Source organism: Triticum aestivum, chromosome 3B, assembly GCF_018294505.1.
Source record: "Triticum aestivum cultivar Chinese Spring chromosome 3B, IWGSC CS RefSeq v2.1, whole genome shotgun sequence".
In the NCBI taxonomy this organism is placed as follows: Eukaryota; Viridiplantae; Streptophyta; class Magnoliopsida; order Poales; family Poaceae; genus Triticum; species Triticum aestivum.
This window is the reverse complement of record NC_057801.1, coordinates 662,499,922-662,524,511: the sequence shown is the minus strand read 5'-3', so window position 1 is coordinate 662,524,511 and position 24,590 is coordinate 662,499,922. Positions and strand designations below refer to the sequence as shown.

The 24,590-nt window shown below is 45.5% G+C and overlaps 2 protein-coding genes across 3 annotated transcripts; one reads left to right on the top strand and one right to left on the bottom strand.

Annotated features, from left to right (window-relative positions):
- The first annotated feature begins 55 nt into the window (after nt 1-55).
- On the top strand, nt 56-978 carry LOC123071537 (protein BOLA2). The gene is made up of 3 exons (XM_044495118.1): nt 56-322; nt 429-451; nt 561-978. Exons 1-3 carry the CDS (start codon nt 260-262, stop codon nt 766-768), a joined length of 294 nt encoding a protein of 97 aa, XP_044351053.1. The 5' UTR covers nt 56-259; the 3' UTR covers nt 769-978.
- A 693-nt stretch (nt 979-1,671) lies between these two features.
- Nucleotides 1,672-4,262, bottom strand: LOC123071534 (uncharacterized). 2 transcript variants are annotated; one of them, XM_044495116.1, is made up of 3 exons: nt 3,010-4,262; nt 1,831-1,948; nt 1,672-1,730 (listed from the first exon to the last, which is right to left on the bottom strand). In XM_044495116.1, exon 1 carries the CDS (start codon nt 4,167-4,169, stop codon nt 3,156-3,158), a length of 1,014 nt encoding a protein of 337 aa, XP_044351051.1. In that variant the 5' UTR covers nt 4,170-4,262; the 3' UTR covers nt 1,672-1,730; nt 1,831-1,948; nt 3,010-3,155. The 2 variants fall into 2 exon arrangements, with proteins under 2 accessions (XP_044351051.1, XP_044351050.1); XM_044495115.1 differs by lacking the exon at nt 1,672-1,730 and having other exon boundaries at nt 1,732-1,948.
- Between the last annotated feature and the right edge of the window lie 20,328 nt (nt 4,263-24,590).

Below are 24,590 nucleotides of genomic sequence, written 5' to 3'. Positions count from 1 at the left end.
AATCCCCCAGCCATATAGGAAAGAAAAAACACCAAATATTCGATTCCTAGACCACTACGACTTCAGGAAGAACATTGGTGACGGGCAAATTCGTGACTCCGCCGAGACCACAGCATCCGAAATATTCTCCGGGGCAAGTGGGATAAATTGATAGGAGGAAGGCACAGGCAAGTTGAAAGTCGCCTTCTTGTTTGCCTTGCCTTGGCTCCGCCGGAACAGACAGAGACCGAGAGGAGGCGAAATCGCGAACAGACCAGCCATGGGCGTGACCAAGGAGGACGTGGAGGCCGCCGTCGCCGCCGCGCTCAGCCCCACCCACCTCGTAAGCCTCCCTCCCATCTCTCTCCAAACCCCTTCCGCCAGTCCGCCCATGGTCCGTCTCCGCCTTAAACCCTAACCTAACCCGTGTGTTGTTCCTGCGATTTCAGGTGGTCACCGATACATCCGGCGGGTAAGCAGCCCACACGATCTCCCGCAACTTCTACTCCTTTTCTCCCCTGTAAGCTTGTTCGTTCGATTGGTGGTCTTGGTTGATTGATGGGATTGTGATTGGTGCGAAGGTGCGGCGCGAGCTACGAGATCGAGGTGGTCTCGGACAAGTTCGAGGGGAAGCGGCTGCTGGAGCGCCACCGGATGGTCAACACCGCGCTGGCGCCGCTCATGGCCGAGATCCACGCCGTCTCCATCAAGGCGCTCACCCCGGCGCAGGCCCAGCCCAAGCCCCAGCCGGAGCCGGCCGCCGCCGCCGCCGACAAGCCGCAGGCCTGACTCGCTCCGAAGGAAGCACTGGTACCGAAACCACACCATGTCCGCCGTTGGATGTTGGGAATTCGCATCATACAGTACTCTCTGCTTGAATGAATAATGTAGCAAGATGCGTCTGCGGAATCGAGACTTTGCAGTGGTGCTATGCCTGGGTGATAAGATTTTGCTGCGTTTTGTCCATGTGATTGTGATGATTCAGCGCTTCTGCTCTAACTGTGTTGGCCTGAGATTGTGTGGCGACATGTTCCTGAGTTTCTGTCATAGACTAAGCTGTTTGCAGTTTAGTTTCTTCTTTGGTCGATTGCTTCTGTTGAATGTGATGGCTCTCATTGCTGCAAATTGGTTTGTTTCTCTTTGCTGTCTGGCACACTGGCTGTTATTTAGGGGTTCAGATGACAGTTGATCCACATTGTATCCTCAGCCTACAAATGTCCCTGGTTCGTGCTGTCGGTTAGATTGGCGTAATTCCAAGGCATCTGAAATCAAGTTCGTCTGTTTCAGCCATTGAATTGGGAGAACATTCCTTCTCTAGAATTTCAATACAGGGATTGTTATCCAAAAACATATGAATTGCCCTCTAAAATCCCTACTTATACGAAGGAATTGTCTATAAAAAACAAGCCCTTACAGGGCTTTTGATAGGTTTTTGCAAAACAAAGCTAATGACACAATTTAACTGGTACACAAAACACCGGCAAGTCCCTTTGCAGAACTCACATTCATGGTGGTAGAAGCTGAGGATCTCAGCTGATTGCTGCCATGGCTCACCACCACGCTACACAGAGCCCATATGCCCAGACCAAACCAGCCGTCTGGGGTTCAGCAAAGGGCATATCGTCAGCCATGGCCATGGCCAGCCAGATGCAACAATACAAAAATTTCTTGCTCTATGACACCGCGAGAGGATATTTCAACATGAATATGGCTCAAACCGAAATTTGGCATCAAACTGGAAGGGGTTCCAACTGATCGAAGAAAGAAAAATCATTACTCAATACTGCCGAATGGATCCAGGCATTTCAGAGTTCAGTTGACGATTACATATAGGATTGCTGAAAATAGTACCAGAGCATTAGATAGTTTCTACACGTCGAGCAAGTTGACAACTATGATCGATGGTCATAGTCACTCCTGCAAGAGTCAGCATTCCATGTAAGCTACTTCTGCTTCAAACTGCTGATACCTGTGAACAAAGGACAAAGCAGCTCGCTCGTTAAATCAACAGTATTAACTTAAGATTTATGAAACTTGTAAAATTTTAAATCAGATCATTTCAGCATCGGTAGGTAAACTATTATTAGAAAATGTGAAATGAGCACGAAAGAGCAAGGTAAATATTAAGACATTTTTTTATCCAACATCCCCACTAAAGGGGCAACAGTCTGCAGGTAAATATTAACACATGATCTACCTGAAATACAAAACAATAATTTAAGCTTTAATGTACTAGTCAAGTTATAAATTGGCCAATCATGCTTCAGCCTAAGTTTTCAGTGTATCTGCTGTAAATTTCAACCTGGCCCATGTTATAAGATCAGTGATGTGCCAATATACACAATGACACTACCAATCTAGAATCTATCGTCTAATAATTTACGGGGAGGACAAAAGTAAACTTTTCTTGTATTATTGCTGATTGAAACTCCCCAGTACAGGCATCACCATTTTATACTATCTAGTAGGCATTAATTAGTTAACTAAATCTGATGGCAACCACGAAACTGAAGGCCACACAAACAATAACATTGCTAGTGTCAAAGTGTATCGATCTGTCATCTGTCAAACAAGGAATTATACAGTTTAAATGTAAATGCTAGTTTAGCAAGTAAGAAAGGCCTCAAGCCGGTGCAGAAATCAATTGATCTATATTATCTTACTAGTTTCTCCCTTGAAAGTCCGATATGACCGGACAGTAAGTATTGTACACAAGTACAGGGAAAGAAAACCAAAGCATCAAAGAAAATCGAGCATATGAAATTGCAGCGTCCAGCTAACAACAACAAAAAAAAAATACTATTCCATCTCCTATTAGATGCCTTGTTTCCTGACTCTTCACGTGTATAGCAGTATAAAAGAACAATAGTACACTACCATCGTAGCTCCGCAGAGAGCTAATGCTCAAGTCGCTAACATAGAAAATAACATGGCAATAAATTCAGTGGGGAGATTTTTGAACACTTCAGAAGTACAGTAAAGTTATCTCATCAACCATATATAGAAAATAAATTGAATTCCAACAGTTACCTTCATCATAGAAACTTCAAACTTGTGAAAGGATAATAGGTGTACATAGGATCACTTTTAAAAAGCTCCTTGGGCTGCATTGACTCAAGCTGAACAATGAAGAGAGATGAGTGCACCCATAAAAATAATGCATGAACATGCTCAGCCTAACGCACTATATGTGACCAGTTCCTCTCAATCTTAAACCCCAACCCAATTAGCTTCTGCAGTTCAATGGATTTCCTCAACATCCATACGGCAACACCATAGCAATTGTCCTTCCTATCCCACATTCGGAAACAGGGTTGGTGGTAGCAGTAGACATACTGGCAGTGGGCGCACGACAAAGCAGAGAAGCCAACACCGCCATCGTCTGCCTGGATGATCCAAGCACTGTCATCCGCACGAACACCAGGTGTCCTTTTGATCACAGCTAGCGTCTGTCTATCCATATCAAACTCAAGTATGTTGTTACTCATCAGAAGCAACCAGCGAAGGGTGTTACCAACAAGTGTGCTGCGATTACCAACAGCAATGCCCATAGATGCAAGCGTTGTTGAGAGGAGATCACTCCATACGCCAGTCTCTGATGAGTAAACACTCACGAAGACGACGGTTTCATCGCCGTGCTCGCAGATGTCCACCACGACCACTTTAAAAGGGCTCGAGTGGCAGGCACCATGCGCGTGGCCCTGCTCGCCGGCAGCGCAGAGCACCGCTGCAGTGTGCATGTCGTCAAACGCCGGCGGAGGGGACAGGAGGGAGCGGTCGCCAGTCAAGGGGTCCCACACAATGACCTGACGCATCTCGCTGTTGATGAGGAGCACGCGTCCGTGGCGGCAGTCGACCAACCTCCATGGCACGCGGCCGTTGACTTGTAGGGAGAAGTGGTCGGGAGGGATGCGGTAGGGCAGGTCCAGGGTGGATCTGAACGAGAGTCTCCCGTCCTCATACGAGAAGTCCCCGAGGAGGGGAGGCTTCCGGTGGTGGACGCGGAAGCGGCGGAGGAACTTGGGGTCGGTGGCGATCTGTCGCCAGCGCTTGCCGACGAGGGAGGCGCGCAGGAGGTAGGGCGGCTGTGGGGGTAGGCGGAGGATGATCTCGCGCAGTAGGTCGTCGTCTTCCAGCGGATGCTCCGCCGCCGGCGACGGCGAGGAGGGTTGGCGGCGGCGGCGGCCCATGTTCGCCGACGCCGTCTACGGATTGGGTTGGGGTCTCGGAGAGTGGAGACGGGCTGTTGGGGGAGTGTGAAATGTGTTAGTCTTGTGTATAATGTTACATTCTTTAACCCAATGAAAAAGAGATGAACAAAGATTTCGCGATATTCATTGTTTTAACCTTGCTTCGTTGGCTAAGGGCATCTCCAACGGCGACCAACAAATTTCCTCCCACCTCCGTCAGCGGACAGGGGTACCAGTCTGCGGACACGGATGCGTGTTTTGCCGCCATCCAACGCTGCCCACATACATTTCAAATATATTTTTAATAAACCGGACCAAATTTATGCAAACACGGCGGATTTTCATACAAATCAGACGAGATTCATGCAAACACGGCGGATTTTCATTACATTTCAAACATTTAAAAAAACCAAAACCTTGCCCTAAACCTATCCTACGGCGGTGGTCGGCCGTCATCCAACTTCCTTTCTATTCTGTGTCGGCGACCACCTACTCCATCTGCTGTCTCTATGAATGGGCGGCGGTAAGACCCGTGAAGTGAAGGTACGGTCTTCGGCGAGGAAGAGTAGAACACGGGAGACGGACCGACCCACACTGGACACAAGGCCCCGCCGTCTCCCGTGCCCTGCTCATCCTCGAAGGAGTTCGCAACTTGTCTGTCTCCGTATACGTGAGGTCACGATGGAATGGTGGCGTCGGCGCTGTCATCGTCGAACCAACCTGCCCAATAATTCGTCGATGTCGTGTAGGAGGCACAACTGGCGCTGTTCTCGTCCGCGATCGCCTGCAACTGCACATCTGCGGCGGCCGCTTTTTGTCGAGCGGCGGATTGAGTGCGGACGGCCTCATAGATCGCACGCTGCTCCACGATGATGGATTCTATGTCGCGGCCATTGCCGGCGATGGATTCTTGGCGCCGGAACAAGGGTTGTGAAGGTAGGTAGGATTAATTTACCAGTTCCCCTCTTTTATAGGGCAGTCAAAGGTTAGCGATGTTGGAAATAGGCCCTAGAGGCAATAATAAAATGATTATTATTATATTTCCTTATTCATGATAATTGTCTATTATTCATGCTATAATTGTGTTATCCGGAAATCGTAATACATGTGTGAATACATAGACCACAACATGTCCCTAGTGAGCCTCTAGTTGACTAGCTCGTTGATCAACAGATAGTCATGGTTTCCTGACTATGGATATTGGATGTCATTGATAACGGGATCACATCATTAGAAGAATGATGTGATGGACAAGACCCAATCCTAAGCATAGCACAAGATCGTGTAGTTCGTTTGCTAGAGCTTTTCCAATGTCAAGTATCATTTCCTTAGACCATGAGATCGTGTAACTCCCGGATACCGTAGGAGTGCTTTGGGTGTACCAAACGTCACAATGTAACTGGGTGACTATAAAGGTATACTACAGGTATCCCCGAAAGTGTCTGTTGGGTTGACACGGATCGAGACTGGGATTTGTCACTCCGTATGACGGGGAGGTATCTCTGGGCCCACTCGGTAATGCATCATCATAATGAGCTCAATGTGACCAAGTAGTTGGTCACGGGATCATGCATTACGGTACGAGTAAAGTGACTTGCCGGTAACGAGATTGAACAAGGTATTGGGATACCGACGATCGAATCTCAGGCAAGTAACGTATCGATTGACAAAGGGAATTGTATATGGGGTTACTTGAATCCTCGACATCGTGGTTCATTCGATGAGATCATCATGGAACATGTGGGAGCCAACATGGGTATCCAAATCCCGCTGTTGGTTATTGGCCGGAGAGCTGTCTCGGTCATGACTGCGTGATTCCCGACCCCGTAGGGTCTACACACATAAGGTTCGGTGACGCTAGGGTTGTAGAGATATTAGTATGCGGTAACCTGAAAGTTGTTCGGAGTCTCGGATGAGATCCCGGACGTCACGAGGAGTTTTGAAATGGTCCGGAGGTGAAGATTTGTATATAGGAAGTCCAGTTTCGGCCACCGGGGAAGTTTCGGGGGTCACCGGTATTGTACCGGGACCACCGGAAGAGTCCCGGGGGTCCACCGCGTGGGGCCAGAGGGCCCCATGGGCTGAAGTGGGAAGGGAACAAGCCCCTGGTGGGCTGGTGCGCCCCCTCCCTTGGGCCTCCCCCTGGGCCTAGGGTTGGAAACCCTAGGGGTGGGGGGGGGCCCCACCTGACATGGGGGGCAAGTTCCCCCTTTGCCCCCCCCTTGAGATTGGATCTCTAGGGGGGCTGCGCCCCCCCAGGGCCCCTATATAAAGAGGGGGGGAGGGAGGGCTACGCACCCTAGTCCCTGGCGCCTCCCTCTCCCCCCGCAACACCTCTCCCTCTCGCTGAGTTTGGCGAAGCCCTGCCGAGATTCCCCGCTACTTCCACCACCACGCCGTCGTGCTGCTGGATCTTCATCAACCTCTCCTTCCCCTTGCTGGATCAAGAAGGAGGAGACGTATTCCTCAACCGTACGTGTGTTAAACGCGGAGGTGCCGTCCGTTCGGCACTAGGATCTTCGGTGATTTAGATCACGACGAGTACGACTCCATCAACCCCGTTCTCTTGAACGCTTCCGCTCGCGATCTACAAGGGTATGTAGATGCACTCCTCTCTCGTTGCTAGATGACTCCATAGATTGATCTTGGTGAAGCGTAATTTTTTTATTTTCTGCAACGTTCCCCAACAGTGGCATCATGAGCTAGGTCTATGAGTAGTTTCTATGCACGAGTAGAACGCAATTTTGTTGTGGGCGTAGATTTTGTCAATTTACTTGCCACTACTAGTCTTATCTTGTTTCGGCGGCATCGTGGGATGAAGCGGTCCGGACCGACCTTACACGTATGCTTACTTGAGACAGGTTCCACCGACTGACATGCACTAGTTGCATGAGGTGGCTAGCGGGTGTCTGTCTCTCCCATTTTAGTCGGATCGGATTTGATGAAAAGGGTCCTTATGAAGGGTAAATAGAAATTGGCATATCACGTTGTGGTTTTGACGTAGGTATGAGACGTTCTTGCTAGAACCCTATTGCAGCCACGTAAAAACATGCAACAACAATTAGAGGACGTCTAACTTGTTTTTGCAGCATATGCCTTGTGATGTGATATGGCCAAAAGGATGTGATGAATGATATATATGTGATGTATGAGATTTATCATGTTCTTGTAATAGGAATCACGATTTGCATGTCTATGAGTATGACAACCGGTAGGAGCCATAGGAGTTGTCTTAATTATTGTATGACCTGCGTGTCATTAAATAAACGCCATGTAATTACTTTACTTTATTGCTAAACCGTTAGCCATAGTAGTAGAAGTAATAGTTGGCGAACAACTTCATGGAGACACGATGATGGAGATCATGGTGTCATGCCGGTGACGATGATGATCATGGTGCCCCGAAGATGGAGATCAAAAGGAGCAAAATGATATTGGCCATATCATGTCACTATTTGATTACATGTGATGTTTATCATGTTTTTGCATCTTATTTGCTTAGAACGACTGTAGTAAATAAGATGATCCCTCATAATAATTTCAAGAAAGTGTTCCCCCTAACTGTGCGCCGTTGCGAAAGTTCGTTGTTTCGAAGCACCACGTGATGATCAGGTGTGATAGATTCTAACGTCCACATACAACGGGTGTAAGCCAGATTTACACATGCAAGACACTTAGGTTGACTTGACGAGCCTAGCATGTACAGACATGGCCTCGGAACACAAGAGACCGAAAGGTCGAACATGAGTCGTATAGAAGATACGATCAACATGAAGATGTTCACCGATGATGACTAGTCCGTCTCACGTGATGATTGGACAAGGTCTAGTTGACTCGGATCATGGATCACTTAGATGACTAGAGGGATGTCTATCTGAGTGGGAGTTCATTAAATAATTTGATTAGATGAACTTAATTATCATGAATTTAGTCTAAAAACTTTTGCAATATGTCTTGTAGATCAAATGGCCCACGCTAATGTTGCCCTCAACTTCAACGCGTTCCTAGAGAAAACCAAGCTGAAAGACGATGGCAACAACTACACGGATTGGGTCCGGAACTTGAGGATCATCCTCATAGCTGCCAAAAGAGCATATGTCCTAGATGCACCGCTAGGTGAAGCACCCGTTTTCCCCGCAACTCAAGATGTTATGAACGCCTGGCAGTCGCGTGTTGATGACTACTCACTCGTTCAGTGCGGCATGCTTTACAGCTTAGAACCGGGGCTCCAAAAGCGTTTTAAAGCAACACGGAGCATATGAGATGTTCGAAGAGCTGAAAATGGTTTTCCAAGCTCATGCCCGGGTCGAGAGATATGAAGTCTCCGACAAGTTCTATAGTTGTAAGATGGAGGAAAATAGTTCTGTCAGTAAGCACATACTCAAAATGTCTGGGTTGCACAACCGCTTGTCCCAGCTGGACATTAACCTCCCGGACGAGGCGGTCATTGACAGAATCCTTCAGTCGCTCTCACCTAGCTATAAGAGCTTTGTGATGAACTACAATATGCAGGGGATGGTGAAAACTATTCCTGAGGTATTTTCAATGCTGAAATCAGCGGAAGTAGAAATCAAAAAGGAACGTCAAGTGTTGATGGTCAATAAAACCACTAGTTTAAAGAAAGGCAAGGGTAAGAAGAGCTTCAAGAAGGACGGCAAGGGATTTGCCGCGCCCGGTAAGCCAGTTGCCGGGAAGAAGCCAAAGCATGGACCCAAACATGAGACTGAGTGCTTTATTGCAAGGGAAGCGGACACTGGAAGCGGAGCTGCCTCAAGTACTTAGCGGACAAGAAGGCCGACAACACCAAAGGTATATGTGATATACATGTAATTGATGTGTACCTTACCAGTACTCGTAGTAGCTCCTGGGTATTTGATACCTGTGCGGTTGCTCATATTTGTAACTCAAAACAGGAGCTGCGGAATAAGCGGAGACTGGCGAAGGACGAGGTGACGATGCGCGTCGGGAATGGTTCCAAGGTCGATGTGATCGCCGTCGGCACGCTACCTCTACATTTACCTATGGGATTAGTTTTAAACCTCAATAATTGTTATTTAGTGCCAACTTTGAGCATGAACATTGTATCTGGATCTCGTTTAATACGAGATGGCTACTCATTTAAATCTGAGAATAATGATTGTTCTATTTATATGAGAGATATGTTTTATGGTCATGCCCCGCTGGTCAATGGTTTATTCTTAATGAATCTCGAACATGATATTACACACATTCATAGTGTAAATACCAAAAGATGTAAGGTTGATAACGATAGTCCCACATACTTGTGGCACTGCCGCCTTGGTCACATTGGTGTCAAACACATGAAGAAGCTCCATGCTGATGGACTTTTGGAGTCTCTTGATTACGAATCATTTGACACATGAGAACCATGCCTCATGGGAAAAATGACCAAGACTCTGTTCTCCGGAACAATGGAGTGAGCAACCAACTTGTTGGAAATCAATCATACATACTGATGTGTGTGGTCCAATGAGCGTTGAGGCTCGCGGAGACTATCGTTATGTTCTCACTCTCACCGATGACTTAAATAGATATGGGTATGTCTACTTGATGAAACACAAGTCTGAGACCTTTGAAAAGTTCAAGGAATTTTAGAATGAGGTAGAGAATCAACGTGACCGAAAAATAAAGTTCTTACGATCAGATCATGGAGGTGAATATTTAAGTCACGAATTTGGTACGCACTTAAGGAAATGTGGAATCGTTTCACAACTCACGCCGCCTGGAACACCTCAGCGTAACGGTGTGTCCGAACGTCGTAATCGCACTCTATTGGATATAGTGCGATCTATGAAGTCACTCACCGATTTACCGCTATCATTTTGGGGATACGCTCTAGAGACAACTACATTCACTTTAAATAGGGCACCGTCTAAATCCGTTGAGACGACACCGTATGAATTATGGTTTGGGAAGAAACCTAAGTTGTCGTTTCTAAAAGTTTGGGGATGCGATGCTTATGTCAAGAAACTTCAAACTGAAAAGCTCGAACCCAAGTCGGAAAAATGCGTCTTCATAGGATACCCTAAGGAAACCATTGGGTATACCTTCTACCTAAGATCCGAAGGCAAGATTTTTGTTGCCAAGAATGGGTCCTTTCTGGAGAAAGAGTTTTTCTCGAAAGAAATAAGTGGGAGGAAAGTAGAACTCGATGAAGTACTGCCTCTTGAACCAAAAAGTAGCGCAGCTCAGGAAGATGTTCCTGTGGTGCCTGCACCAACTAGAGAGGAAGTTAATGATGATGATCAAGGTACTTCGGATCAAGTTGCTACTGAACTTCGTAGGTCCACAAGGACACGTTCCACACCAGAATGGTATGGCAGCCCTGTCCTGGAAATCATATTGTTAGACAACGGTGAACCTTCGAACTATGAAGAAGCGATGGCAGGCCCAGATTCCAACAAATGGCTTGAAGCCATGCAATCCGAGATAGGATCCATGTATGAAAACAAAGTATGGACTTTGACAGACTTGCCCGATGATCGGCGAGCGATAGAAAACAAATGGATCTTTAAGAAGAAGACGGACGCGGATGGTAATGTTACCATCTATAAAGCTCGACTTGTCGCTAAGGGTTATCGGCAAGTTCAAGGAGTTGACTACGATGAGACTTTCTCTCCCGTAGCGAAGCTGAAGTCCGTCCGAATTGTGTTAGTAATTGCCGCATACTAAGCATACTAAGATATGGCAAATGGACGTCAAAACGGCATTCCTTAACGGCTATCTTAAGGAAGAATTGTATATGATACAGCCGGAAGGTTTTGTCGATCCTAAGAATTCTAACAAGGTATGCAAGCTCCAGCGATCCATTTATGGGCTGGTGCAAGCATCTCGAAGTTGGAACATTTGCTTTGATGAGATGATCAAAGCGTTTGGGTTTATGCAGACTTATGGAGAAGCCTGCGTTTACAAGAAAGTGAGTGGGAGCTCTGTAGCATTTCTCATATTATATGTAGATGACATACTTTTGATGGGAAATGATATAGAACTTTTGGACATCATTAAGGCCTACTTGAATAAGTGTTTTTCAATGAAGGACCTTGGAGAAGCTGCTTACATATTAGGCATCAAGATCTATAGGGGTAGATCGAGACGCATCATAGGTCTTTCACAAAGCACATACCTTGATAAGATATTGAAGAAGTTCAATATGGATCAGTCCAAGAAGGGGTTCTTGCTTGTGTTGCAAGGTGTAAAATTGAGCTTGGCTCAATGCCCGACCATGACAGAAGATAGAGAAAGGATGAGTGTCATCCCCTATGCCTCGCCTATAGGGTCTATTATGTATGCCATGCTGTGTACCAGACCTGATGTAAACCTTGCCGTAAGTTTGGTAGGAAGGTTCCAAAGTAATCCCGACATGGAACACTGGACAGCGGTCAAAAATATCCTGAAGTACCTGAAAAGGACTAAGGATATGTTTCTCGTTTATGGAGGTGACGAAGAGCTCGTCGTAAAGGGTTACATCGACGCTAGCTTCGACACAGATCTGGATGACTCTATGTTACAAACCGGATACGTGTATATTTTGAATGGTGGGGCAGTAAGCTGGTGCAGTTGCAAGCAAAGCGTCGTGACGGGATCTACATGTGAAGCGGAGTACATGGCAGCCTCGGAGGCAGCGCATGAAGAAATATGGATGAAGGAGTTCATCACCGACCTAGGAGTCATACCCAATGCGTCGGGGCCGACTCTCTTATGTGACAACACTGGAGCTATCGCCCTTGCCAAGGAGCCCAGGTTTCACAAGAAGACCAGGCACATCAAGCGTCGCTTCAACTCCGTTCAAGATGGAGACATAGATATTTGCAAAGTGCATACGGATCTGAATGTTGCAGATCTATTGACTAAACCTCTTCCGCGAGCAAAACATGATCAACACCAGAACTCTATGGGTGTTCGATTCATCACAATGTAACTAGATTATTGACTCTAGTGCAAGTGGTAGACTGTTGGAAATATGCCCTAGAGGCAATAATAAAATGATTATTACTATATTTCCTTGTTCATGATAATTGTCTATTATTCATGCTATAATTGTGTTATCTGAAAATCGTAATACATGTGTGAATACATAGACCACAACATGTCCCTAGTGAGCCTCTAGTTGACTAGCTCGTTGATCAACAGATAGTCATGGTTTCCTGACTATGGACATTGGATGTCATTGATAACGGGATCACATCATTAGGAGAATGATGTGATGGACAAGACCCAATCCTAAGCATAGCACAAGATCGTGTAGTTCGTTTGCTAGAGCTTTTCCAATGTCAAGTATCATTTCCTTAGACCATGAGATCGTGTAACTACCGGATACCGTAGGGGTGCTTTGGGTGTACCAAACGTCACAACGTAACTGGGTGACTATAAAGGTATACTACAGGTATCCCCGAAAGTGTCTGTTGGGTTGACACGGATCGAGACTGGGATTTGTCACTCCATATGACGGAGAGGTATCTCTGGGCCCACTCGATAATGCATCATCATAATGAGCTCAATGTGACCAAGTAGTTGGTCACGGGATCATGCATTACGGTACGAGTAAAGTGACTTGCCGGTAACGAGATTGAACGAGGTATTGGGATACCGACGATCGAATCTCGGGCAAGTAACATACCGATTGACAAAGGGAATTGTATACGGGATTACTTGAATCCTGGACATCGTGGTTCAGTCGATGAGATCATCGTGGAACATGTGGGAGCCAACATGGGTATCTAGATCCCACTGTTGGTTATTGGCCGGAGAGCTGTCTCGGTCATGACTGCGTGATTCCTGAACCCGTAGGGTCTACACACTTAAGGTTCGGTGACGCTAGGGTTGTAGAGATATTAGTATGCGGTAACCCTAAAGTTGTTCGGAGTCCCGGATGAGATCCCGGATGTCACGAGGAGTTCTGGAATGGTCCAGTGGTGAAGATTTGTATATAGGAAGTCCAGTTTCGTCCACCGGGAAAGTTCCGGGGTTCACCGGTATTGTACCGGGACCACCAGAAGGGTACCGGGGGTCCACCGGCTGGGGCCACCTATCTCGGAGGGCCCCATGGGATGAAGTGGGAAGGGAACCAGCCCCTGGTGGGCTGGTGCGCCCCCCTTGGGCCTTCCCCTGCGCCTAGGGTTGGAAACCCTAGGGGTGGGGGGCGCCCCACCTGACTTGGGGGGCAAGTTCCCCCTTTGGCCGCCCCCCCTTGAGATTGGATCTCTAGGGGGCCGGCGCCCCCCAGGGCCCCTATATAAAGAGGGGGGAGGGCTGCACACCCTAGTCCCTGGCGCCTCCCTCTCCCCCCCGCAACACCTCTCCCTCTCGCTGAGCTTGGCGAAGCCGTGCCGAGATTCCCCGCTACTTCCACCATCACGCCGTCGTGCTGCTAGATCTCCATCAACCTCTCCTTCCCCTTGCTGGATCAAGAAGGAGGAGACGTCTTCCCCAACCGTACGTGTGTTGAACGCGGAGGTGCCGTCCGTTCGGCACTAGGATCTTTGGTGATTTGGATCATGACGAGTAAGACTCCATCAACCCCGTTCTCTTGAACGCTTCCGCTCGCGATCTACAAGGGTATGTAGATGTACTCCTCTCTCTCGTTGCTAGATGACTCCATAGATTGATCTTGGTGAAGCGTATTTTTTTTTCATTTTCTGCAACGTTCCCCAAAAAGGGGACGCTTCGCCATAAGGCTAGTCATAGTGGGGAGTAACTTAGAGTAGTAACATGCATACGTTACTATTCTATGTTACTACCTTTATAGTGGGAAGTGTAATATGTATAGTAACATACACATGTTCATTTATTATCTTGTAGACTCATTTTGCATTGGAAATCGCTATGTGATGGTAACATATTAGGTTACTCTATTTGCCTCTCTCCTCATTAACTACTTGTCACATCAATATTTTTGCTTATGTGGCATCTATATTACTACCTATGTTACTCCCACTATGACCAGCCTAAGGAACGGATCACCGTTCCCAATGCTTCGTGCAGTCTGTGGTAGGGTTTGATGACACCGCTAGAAATCCAGTAGTATGATCTCTTAATTGAGAGGGCGTGCCAATGGAAATGACCTTGTGCCACAATGCTTTTAATAATGACTATTGACAAGATGATTTGACTTTGCCACAAGAGATAACGCTTCGGTTCTCAACTGAAAAAGCTGTTAGCGTTAGACCTAGTCAAACATCCCTTGGCCAGCCTTCGCGGCTAAGTTAAAAAGATACATCGGCCTCGCTGGTTGCAGTAGGCTGAGAAGGTGAAGGGCTGTTCCCTGTTATTTTTGAACATGTGGCCGCGATGGGGAAGGCCAAGAAGACCTTAGAGCTGAGCATTTCCTCAAAATCGAGAGCCGATGTGGAGGATGGAACTCGCTTGCGAAGCCGAAGACTCGAGGGCGCCCAATGTCCTTGGCTTGAAGACTAGTTCAGGGGCTACTGTTGGTGTCTTGGATTAGGGGGGCTTGACACGTCGGTCCGCCGTGTATTGGCTGGTCCGAGGACCCATAGAAGACTGATGAATGGGCCACACAGGCCCTGTCCCTCAGCATAATCAAGATGAAGATCCCCGGAAGACTTGGCGTACATTTCAAGCATATTGAACGAATGGCATGCTTATTCCTACATCATAACCGACCAATGTAAACCCTATATACCCTCGGTGCATATATAAGCTGTGGGGTTTAGTCTGCAGAGACGCGAATGCAAGATCTAGAGCTTAGAGCCCTTTTGTACGATCTCGAGGTAGATCAATCTGTACTTTGTACCCCATGACAATCAATATATCAGAAGCAGGACGTAGGATTTTATCTCATCAAGAGGGCCTGGACCTGGGTAAGTAGTGTGTCCTCATTGTCTCTTGTTACCATCTAGCTTAGATAACCAATGTTGGACCCCATACTCGAGATCTACCAGTTTTAAGCATCGTCACCAGCCCAACACAAGTTGCCTTTTTTTATTAGGCCTTGCAACCCGTTACATAGGAAAAAATGCCATCTTATACATATAAACTACCACATATAGAAAAAAATCCACGATAAAAGAAAGAAATGACATCTTATAGAAATCATGCATGGCAGATTTATAAAAAGATACCACGATAAAAATGCCATCTTCTTATAATAAAACATGACATTTTCTTATAATAAAAAATGCCATCATCTTTATAGAAAATGCCACCCTCTTTATAAAAAATGCCATGATAAAAAATGCCATCTCTTATAATAAAATGCCATCATATTGTTAATATAAAAATGCCATGCGCTTAGTGATAAAAACTGCCATGCCATTGAAAAATAAAAAATGCCATCTCTCAAAATAAAAAATGCCATCCTCTTAAAACAACACCATGCTACAAAAAACAAAACTGCCATGCCACTATGAATATAAAAATTGTCATATCTCAAACTAAAAATGCCATCGACTTTATGAAAAATGACATCTCTTATAATAAAAATCCCATCATATTATTAATAAAAAAATGCCGTGCACCTAGCAATAAAAACTTCCACGCCATTGAAATTAATAAATGCCATCTCTCGAATTTAAACATGCCATCCCCTTAGAAAATGCCATGCTATAAAAAGAAAGAGTTGCCATGGAATTTTCAGGACTGAAAATATATGTGGCAGTTTTGTTAAGAAATAAAATATGTGATCAATTGTATGGGAGGGATGCCTCCCAGGAGATGTCTGTTGCGGAAGAGATGTCTCCTCAACACACTCCTTCAGACCGTATATAAGTGGGTCTCCCACATTGCAATGGACTAAGAAAATCACTTGTGTCTCTCCTTTGTCTCCTTTACTTTCGATTTATAACACGATATCAGTACATAGTCTCTACCCAGAGAACGAGGCTTCCCGAAGACGAGGGTTACAGACGATATGACGCAAAACGAGAAACAACGAAGTATCATGGTTGCCATCTGCTTGCTCCTCGTCGTGGGCGTTAGGATCCATGGCGCTATGGCATCGGACACCGGCTGCCAGGACGGCGCTCACGCGCTCATTGCTACAAGGCAGGACGACGAGATATGGCGCACATCCCAGCGGAACTCCCAACATAGAGGCACGAAGCGCGACGGACGGCCTCGCCCTCTAAGTGGCGTTTGGTTGTGTGGTTATCCACCATAGGGACAGGGATAACCAGTTTTCCTCAGGATGCCACTCGTTTGGTTGGAGAGCAAGAGAGGATATGGATAGCCGGATGCCTGGGAATTTTTGGCTAAAAGCTGGCTGAGGAAAGTCAAGATTATCGCGGACGAGGGCAGCCACCCGTGCGCGAATCGTTTTCCTTTTCCTTCTTTTGTCTCACCCCTCACCCGAGCAAACCTTCACAACTCCCTCGCCTGAACAAAGAATCAACGGTGACGGCACGACGATGATCTGGATCGGGGCGGCGGTACAACTCAGCAAGGACTCCGGTGCGTTTCAGGTTCAAATCCTCCCGCGTCTGTCCTTCCCCTCTCTCTTCTCTGTCTCCTAGTGGCGGGATGTGGTCATGGGCTAGTGGGGAGTGGGAAGCGCCGGCGGCGGGGAACAGGGAGATCCGGCGGCGGGGAACGTGAAGCTATGGTGGCTGGGAACTGCGAGATCTCTGGTTGTGGGGATTGGAGAGAGCTTTGGCTAATTAGGAACATGAGAGGCAAGCTTCGCTGTTCTTTCTGTACATGCGACCTGATGCTTTCTTTGTCTCGTTTATTTTTACAGGTCCAACGGAGACACCCGTAGCATCGTGACAGTGAAGAAAATAGTTGTAACTTGTCTATGATGTTGGACTATAGTGTTGAGTGTTGGATTATGAAGTTCAACTTTAATTCTATTCTCACCAAACACACAAATGCCTATCCCTAGCCACCTCTTATCCTCCCAACCAAATAATAAGATGTGGTTATCCAACTCACCCAATCTCTTACTTCCTCCATCCGAAAATACTTGTCACCAAAATGGATAAAATGAGATGTATCTAGAACTAAAATACATCTAGATACATCCCTTTTTATCTATTTTGATGACAAGTATTTCTGGACGGAGGGAGTACAACCAAACGGCATAAATTGGCTAACCCCAACCACCTGGTTAAGAATATCCTCGGCCAAGTCATTCTCGCCCACGAACCAAACACCACCTAAGAACAGCGGCTAGGGGCCAAATTCACTGTTCTGACCCTTTTTCTTAACTTAAGCACGATTTGACCCTGTGTGTAACTTTTTTTCGGATCTGACCCTTTTTCTACCGTCATTGTCTTTGGCGGTAGGGTAGCACACCCTACCGCCAAGGCCTTTTGGCGGTAGGACTTACTTACACCGTCACGCCCGTTCGGTGTGAAAAGGACCCTATCGCCATGGTCTTTGGCGGTAGGGGCATGCATGTAATTATAATAAGGACACGTATGCAATAAAAGATTCATTTTTTGCAAAAAGGACCCTACCGCCATAGGCTATGGCAGTAGGGTGACACGTCCTACCGTCATCGACTGCGGCGGTAGGGTCCTTTCTGCAAAAAATGAAAGTGACGGTGTAGGTAAGTCCTACTGCCAAAGGCCTTGGCGGTAGGCTGTGTTACCCTACTGCCATAGACAATGACGATAGAAAAAGGATCAGATTCGAAAAACTTTTGCACATAGGATCAGATCGTGCTAAACTAACGAAAAAGGGTTAAAATAGTGAATTTGGCCGCGGCTAGGCAGAGCCTGCGGTATGGTAGGCGTACGCAATTCCGATGGTGCGCGGAGTGACGGCAGCGAAGCTTGCTGTGGCGGAACGACGGCGGCAAAGACATGCATGCATCGCATGCATCAGAAAATCAATCGGCAAATGCCAATTTGTTGTCTTCTTGTGATTAAGAAATAAGAAGACTCTCTGATCCGCTCTGTTTTTCTACTAGAATTGCTTCATCGAATCAATCATGAAGAGGCTGGTGGCAAGCACGGCAGCGCGGCTGCGGTTATACCTGGCGACACACTGTACCGTCCACGGCAAAGACAAGGATTCATCCGCTCGCATGCATTCGTACAATAAATTGATTAGGAGAAAATTGCTCATGCAGTTAAGATCTACTACGTACTAATCAATATTGTGAAATTTCTTTTCGTATTTGCATGTACCAATCGCTTGGATCGAGCATGTGCTGCTCCAAGAAAGAACCGGAAGATCTTCACCGAAGAAGTTGCCTGGTACGGCGCAATCAAGAGCAGCGGACTACTTGGTACTCGTACGCGGCAACAACGATGGATTCGCAGTGGCGTCCTCTGGCCACGCCCCTCGGTTCCGTCGCAGCGCAACAACGTCTGCATTCTGACACGACTGCGCCAAGACAAGCGACCATGAATGGTTAGCTGTACAAGTCAACGCGCTCAGGCGCAGAAGCGGGCGCTCGTGGCCGCGGCCTCTTGGCGGTGGCGAACGACCGGTACCCCGTCGGGCGGCGCCCTTCGGCCAGATGGCCTCGATCTCTAAGCCACCGACGGCGGTTAAGGGAAAATTCCCCTCAGGCCTCGTTTGGTATGCGTGGTTTGGGGGGGATTCAAGCGGATATTCCTCGCGTGGCCCAGAACCCGCGGAAAATCCCGAGGACCCGTTTGATACGCGAGGTTACATGGGCCAAATCCCCTCAATCCCCCTTCGACCCACTTCCTTCCATGCGCTTCAGAACCCTCGAGCCCTCCTTCGAGGATTTTGGGGCTGTTTGGTTCGGCGCCGTCGTCAGCCCTGTCAAAACATGGGCGTTGACCGAGGCTTTGCGTGCTGTTTGGATGAGATCCAAAAATTTGGCACGCCAGCGCACCTCCACTTTTCCCCTGTAGTTTTACGCCAATTCGTTGTCTGGGCGAGGGCGGCTGAAACGCTCGCCAAGTTTTTGGCACGCCCACGGCGCCTATGATTTGGCAGGGCGCACATGGGCATGAACCAAACAGCCCCTTGGTCGCCCGACTCACGCCCGCTGCCCGAACCGAGACGCCGTCGCCGACTCCTCCCCAAGACGTCGCGCCGCTCGACGCCGGCGATCTCCTCCGGCATACTGGACTTCTCCCCGGTGGTTAGTAATCGCAGCCCCTTCCCTCCCCTCCCCTCCCCTCCCCCCTCCTCTCCACCTCCCGCACGCCCTCCGTCCGCCTCGTCCTCACCAGCAAGCGCGCAAAAAACGGCGTCTCCTACCCAGCTAGCTTGCCAAGAACGCCGTCATCTTCTACCCTAACCCTAGAGGTCGAGATTTGTCTCAATCTGTTCTGTGTATCCATCTGTTTTGCTTTGTTTCTGTTTTTCCTGTTTCCAATCTTTACTTTCGACTCTTGCAATTGTTGGTAAACAATTCTTACTCTCAGATGTACCATGATAACAACTACACTAGTACAAAATAGGATGCAGATAGACAAAAGATGGTTTACAGTATTTGTTCTTATGAAGAAAGTTAGAGTTGCTGTACAAAAGTACATGATCGCAGTCACCACTTAGTAGTGTGAAGTCATCTGCAATTAGAACTCACTGGCTAGTGCACTGCTTTTACAAGATTGCAATTTCTGCTCATATTTGATTTTAATCTACTTGGAGACTTTGGAGGTGTCTGTACCATTGAAGCCCATGTAATCTTGGTGTGGTAGCAACAAACTGCTCAGCCCATGTAATCGAAGCCTAGGAATGGAATGAGCGGTGCGGCCCAAAAAAGAACTAGCATTCAGTTTAGGCTACAAATGTTTGCAGCAAACATTCAGTTGCATATAGGACCTGTCTCTTTTGTTCCTAGCATTGTTGTATCTTAATATTTCTTTCATTTACTACATCCTTGTAATCTAGGGAACCATATCTGCAAGCTAGAGTTTAGGCTATATATTTTTGCAGTGTTTATAAGTAGAATAATTAGGATTCAACAAGCGTAAACCTGTTACTTCCCTTGCCAATGAATTGACCTGATGAAATGAATGTAGTTTATACCTGATTGTTGTTGTTTATTCAAGGGAAAAGTCCCTTTGATTTTGGTATCGATTCTAATTGTCCATCTTCTGCATGTATTGGAACATCGCCTGACATGATCAAAAAAGGAGATTTTGCGTGTAGAAGTAGAGCTGATGAAGTGAAGTGTACCAGCTAATTCCTATGTTGGTACTTTCTCACGAGTGCGGCTAATCTGCACCCGGGCTCATCTGCACCCACGCTTAGAAAAAAATTCAAAAAAATAACTAGAGAAATTCAAAAAATTCCAAACTTTTTTGTGGTGGTAGATAATTTGATGCGTGAGGTGCGCTCCAAAATTCAACTCGTTTGAGCATCTGAGCAACTCTCGGCAAAAAAGACAAAACCAGGGTCTGTAAAAATGTTTACTGTTCACGCACTGTTTTGACCCCGATTTGTCTTTTTTGCCGAGAGCTACTCAGATGTCCAAATAAGTTGAATTTTGGGGCGCACCTCACGCGTCAAATTATCTACCACCACAAAAAAGTTTGAATTTTTTTGAATTTTTCTAGTATTTTGTTTGAATTTTTTGCTGAGAGGGAGCAGATGAGCCCGGGCTCCAGGATGAATTATCGCTTTCTCATAACCTATCTTCATGTATTATCCATCACAGTCCATTTCTCTTGCAATGTAAGCAGTTTGTTTTTGGAAAAATAAGTACTATTTGGTGCATATGTCTGCCAGCTGCCAATTCTATTGAGTAACACTAGTTTTTAATTCACCTGAGCAATTTATTATTACAAATTTAAAGTTCAGAGTGTGAAAACATGGTGAACGGTACTTGAGAGGTTAGCAGATACCCAGATTTTTGGTCATGTAGATTTATGTGCCAACTGCTGGCCATCGTGTTCTTAGTTCATTCTTTTGCTACAATTTGGTACAAGTCACAGTTCTGTTCTTAGTTCATTCTTTTGCTATTTCCCTTGGTGATTTGTTAAGTTACTTGCTCGGAAACAGAGTAGTGAGTTGATAATACACATGTTGGATTAACAATACACCTGACCTGGTTAGCAATATGCTAAGCAAAACACATTGCATAGTAACTGGCCGTCTGTATAACTTTTGAGTGTTCGGTATGCATGCACAATATCTCATCCAGTTTAAATGTTGATGTGAGCAGGCGGAATTTGTTTCTTTGGTTTTCTTTTCTTTTCCTCCATACCTTTGGTTAAGACAAGTGAGGTGTGCCTTCAGGAGAGAAGAGTTAATAGTGTAGCTGCACGGAGACTGCAGAGCACTTGCGTTTTTGTTTATATCCTTTGAGTTGGTTGCTGTAGCCCGATGAAAGAATTTCACAAACACTTGTTTCAGTATGTATACAGTAGTGTGCATCAGGTCTTTTTTACCTTGTAACGATATGATGGTGTTTTCTCTATCACGGCATATGCCCTGTTTCACCAGTACATATATAATCATGGATACTAGTTGAATTTAAAAAACTGGGTGATGTTGTCACATGATGGTTGGATCATATGATGGATGTGGACTGAACGTATCTTCAGTTTACACTCAACTTGCACGTCTCCCATCTAGGTTGGGCGGTGATCTTTTCTGAACAGGGCCTTTTCATTGTTTCATTAGCCTGCCAATTCTACATAAGTATCCTTTGTCCTAACTTAAGGTTGTTCTTGAAAAAAAGATTTACAATTCCTGCCAAAGTATCCATTTTGTTCAGCTATTTGCTGTAATGTTTTTTTTCTAAAGGCACTCAAATGATCATATCTTTTGTTTCATCAGGTTCTCATGCACCAAAAGAAGCAACAAAAGATGGATACATTTCTCTCAGGCACTCTGGATGAATAAATTTCTCTCGGGTTGTCAATGCTAGATGACCATGACACCAAAAGATGGATACATTTGTATGCATTATCTTCGTTGCAAAATGATATTGTGGCTGTGATGAACTGTTTGCTGTGAAAGATTATGTTGTTATGATAAATTATGAATGTTGGGATTTGGGTTTCAAAGACATGCTGTTATGATAAATTATGTAGTTGCTGTGATGAGATATTGATTTCATCTTGTGACCGCAGCAGCACGGCCTATGAGCTTGGTGACAAACATGCTGCTTCAAATGGTGTTGTTATGATAAAGAGGTGATGCTGCTGCTCCAAGTCATTTTTATCAATTCTGGAGCAAGGATATAAGGGGAGTTAGTTACATTGTAAAGATTGGATTTTTAAATATTCTACACCATGTTATGTCAACATGACAAACCCTTTCTACCAAATAGAAATTTTAAACAAAGAGGATTGTGAAAGGATGGGTTTTGAGGATTCAAGGGGTTTTGAGGGGATTGGGTGGAAGAGGGGGATTCACCAAATCCCCTGAAATCCCCCCTCCCAAAACCTCTAGAATCCCTTCCTATCAAACAAGGCCTCAGGGATTTGTAACTGCATGGGGAAGGAGAAATCTATCTCCTTGGCTATTGTTACACGTTAGCCGTAAGATTGTACAAAAATCCATATAATTCCCTGGAGTTTCTATTTGAGCCCTCAAGCTTATAAGACCGGGCGGTTTATTCCTCGGACTTATGCAAATTACAATTGATCCATCAGGCCAATTGTACTTTGTAGTTTAGCCATTGAGCTTGCTATTTTCAGCATTTTAACCACATGGTTATTGTTATTTGCGTTTTATGCCTAAGGCTTCAGAGCAAATATACATAATGGACCTTTAGGTCTTGTTGAATTGTATAATAAATTATTGTGCATCATTTTACACCATGTAAAATGATCGTTTGAGGATGCCCAAGTCCTCATATATGTTGTGCAAGTATGTTTATACTTCTGCATTTATTTGTATTACATGAGTAATATAGTTGCAAAGCAATATGTTTATTCCATTGTTCACATAGAATGTGGAATTTGCTTGCAAGTTTGGAAACATGAGGTAGTGAAGTGTATGACATTGTCTGACTATGTCAAATTTACTTTTGTCACGAGGTAATCGACAAATGGTATCTAATGCTTAATTGCAGATTATCCAATGCTATTGTGAGGTCTATATTATGTTTTTCTGACATAATGACCACCTTCAATTTACACACAACTTATGGATTGCATAATGGCAACGAATTAATTCCTTCACAATTGCGAGGTCTACACCACCATGTTGTGATTACCTTCAATGTGTTTTTAATTAACACAAGGTTGTGAGAAGCTCCATAAGAGTGAGGTCTACACTACTTAGTAGTGATTATCTCTATGTGTTCAAAGCAGAAAATGAAGGCACAAAACTTATGACATAGCCATTATGAGGCCTACACCGTTGGTGCCTGCCTTCATGATGTTTTCCAAATACTTGTTAACTTCATAGCATGTGTCATTGGTTGTGACTATAGTGTCACATACTCCATCAGGAAGTGATACCAAGGCATTGATGACTATGCTGCATATTATGCTATAAAGAGAATTATGCAAAACACTTGCATATTTTGGTGATTACCTTCCATGCATACACAACTTACGAGACGCCATCATAGCTATGAATTAAGTTTCATGCAGAGTTTACGCCATTTTATGGTGATTACCTTCATGTGTTAACATAAGGTTGTGGAGGCTATGATCAACGGGAACTGTCCATAAGAGTGAGGCACCACTAGGTGGTCGACTACCTCTATGTGTTTTAAGGAAATTAAAGGTTTGCCCCTTTTGAGGTGACCACCTTTACTTGGAAGATCCACACCACACTATGGCGTTCTTCTGGAATGCTTGACCTATGGGTCACTAAGAATCACCATCACCATGATTATGCTTAGCCATAGCATTTTCATCCTACTTAATTTACTGAAGGTAAATTAATGCATGAGAATTTCATGCAACATATGGCTGACCTTTTTAGAAAGGAAATGCAATGAGTGTTGGAAATATGCCCTAGAGGCAATAATAAATTGATTATTATTATATTTCCTTGTTCATGATAATCGTTATTATCCATGCTAGAATTGTATTGATAGGAAACTCAGATACATGTGTGGATACATAGACAACACCATGTCCCTAGTAAGCCTCTAGTTGACTAGCTCGTTGATCAATAGATGGTTACGGTTTCTTGACCATGGACATTGGATGTCGTTGATAACGGGATCACATCATTAGGAGAATGATGTGATGGACAAGACCCAATCCTAAGCCTAGCACAAGATCATGTAGTTCGTATGCTAAAGCTTTTCTAATGTCAAGTATCATTTCCTTAGACCATGAGATTGTGCAACTCCCGGATACCGTAGGAGTGCTTTGGGTGTGCCAAACGTCACAACGTAACTGGGTGGCTATAAAGGTACACTACGGGTATCTCTGAAAGTGTCTGTTGGGTTGGCACGAATCGAGATTGGAATTTTGTCACTCCGTGTAAACGGAGAGGTATCTCTGGGCCCACTCGGTAGGACATCATCATAATGTGCACAATGTGACCAAGGGGTTGATCACGGGATGATGTGTTACGGAACGAGTAAAGAGACTTGCC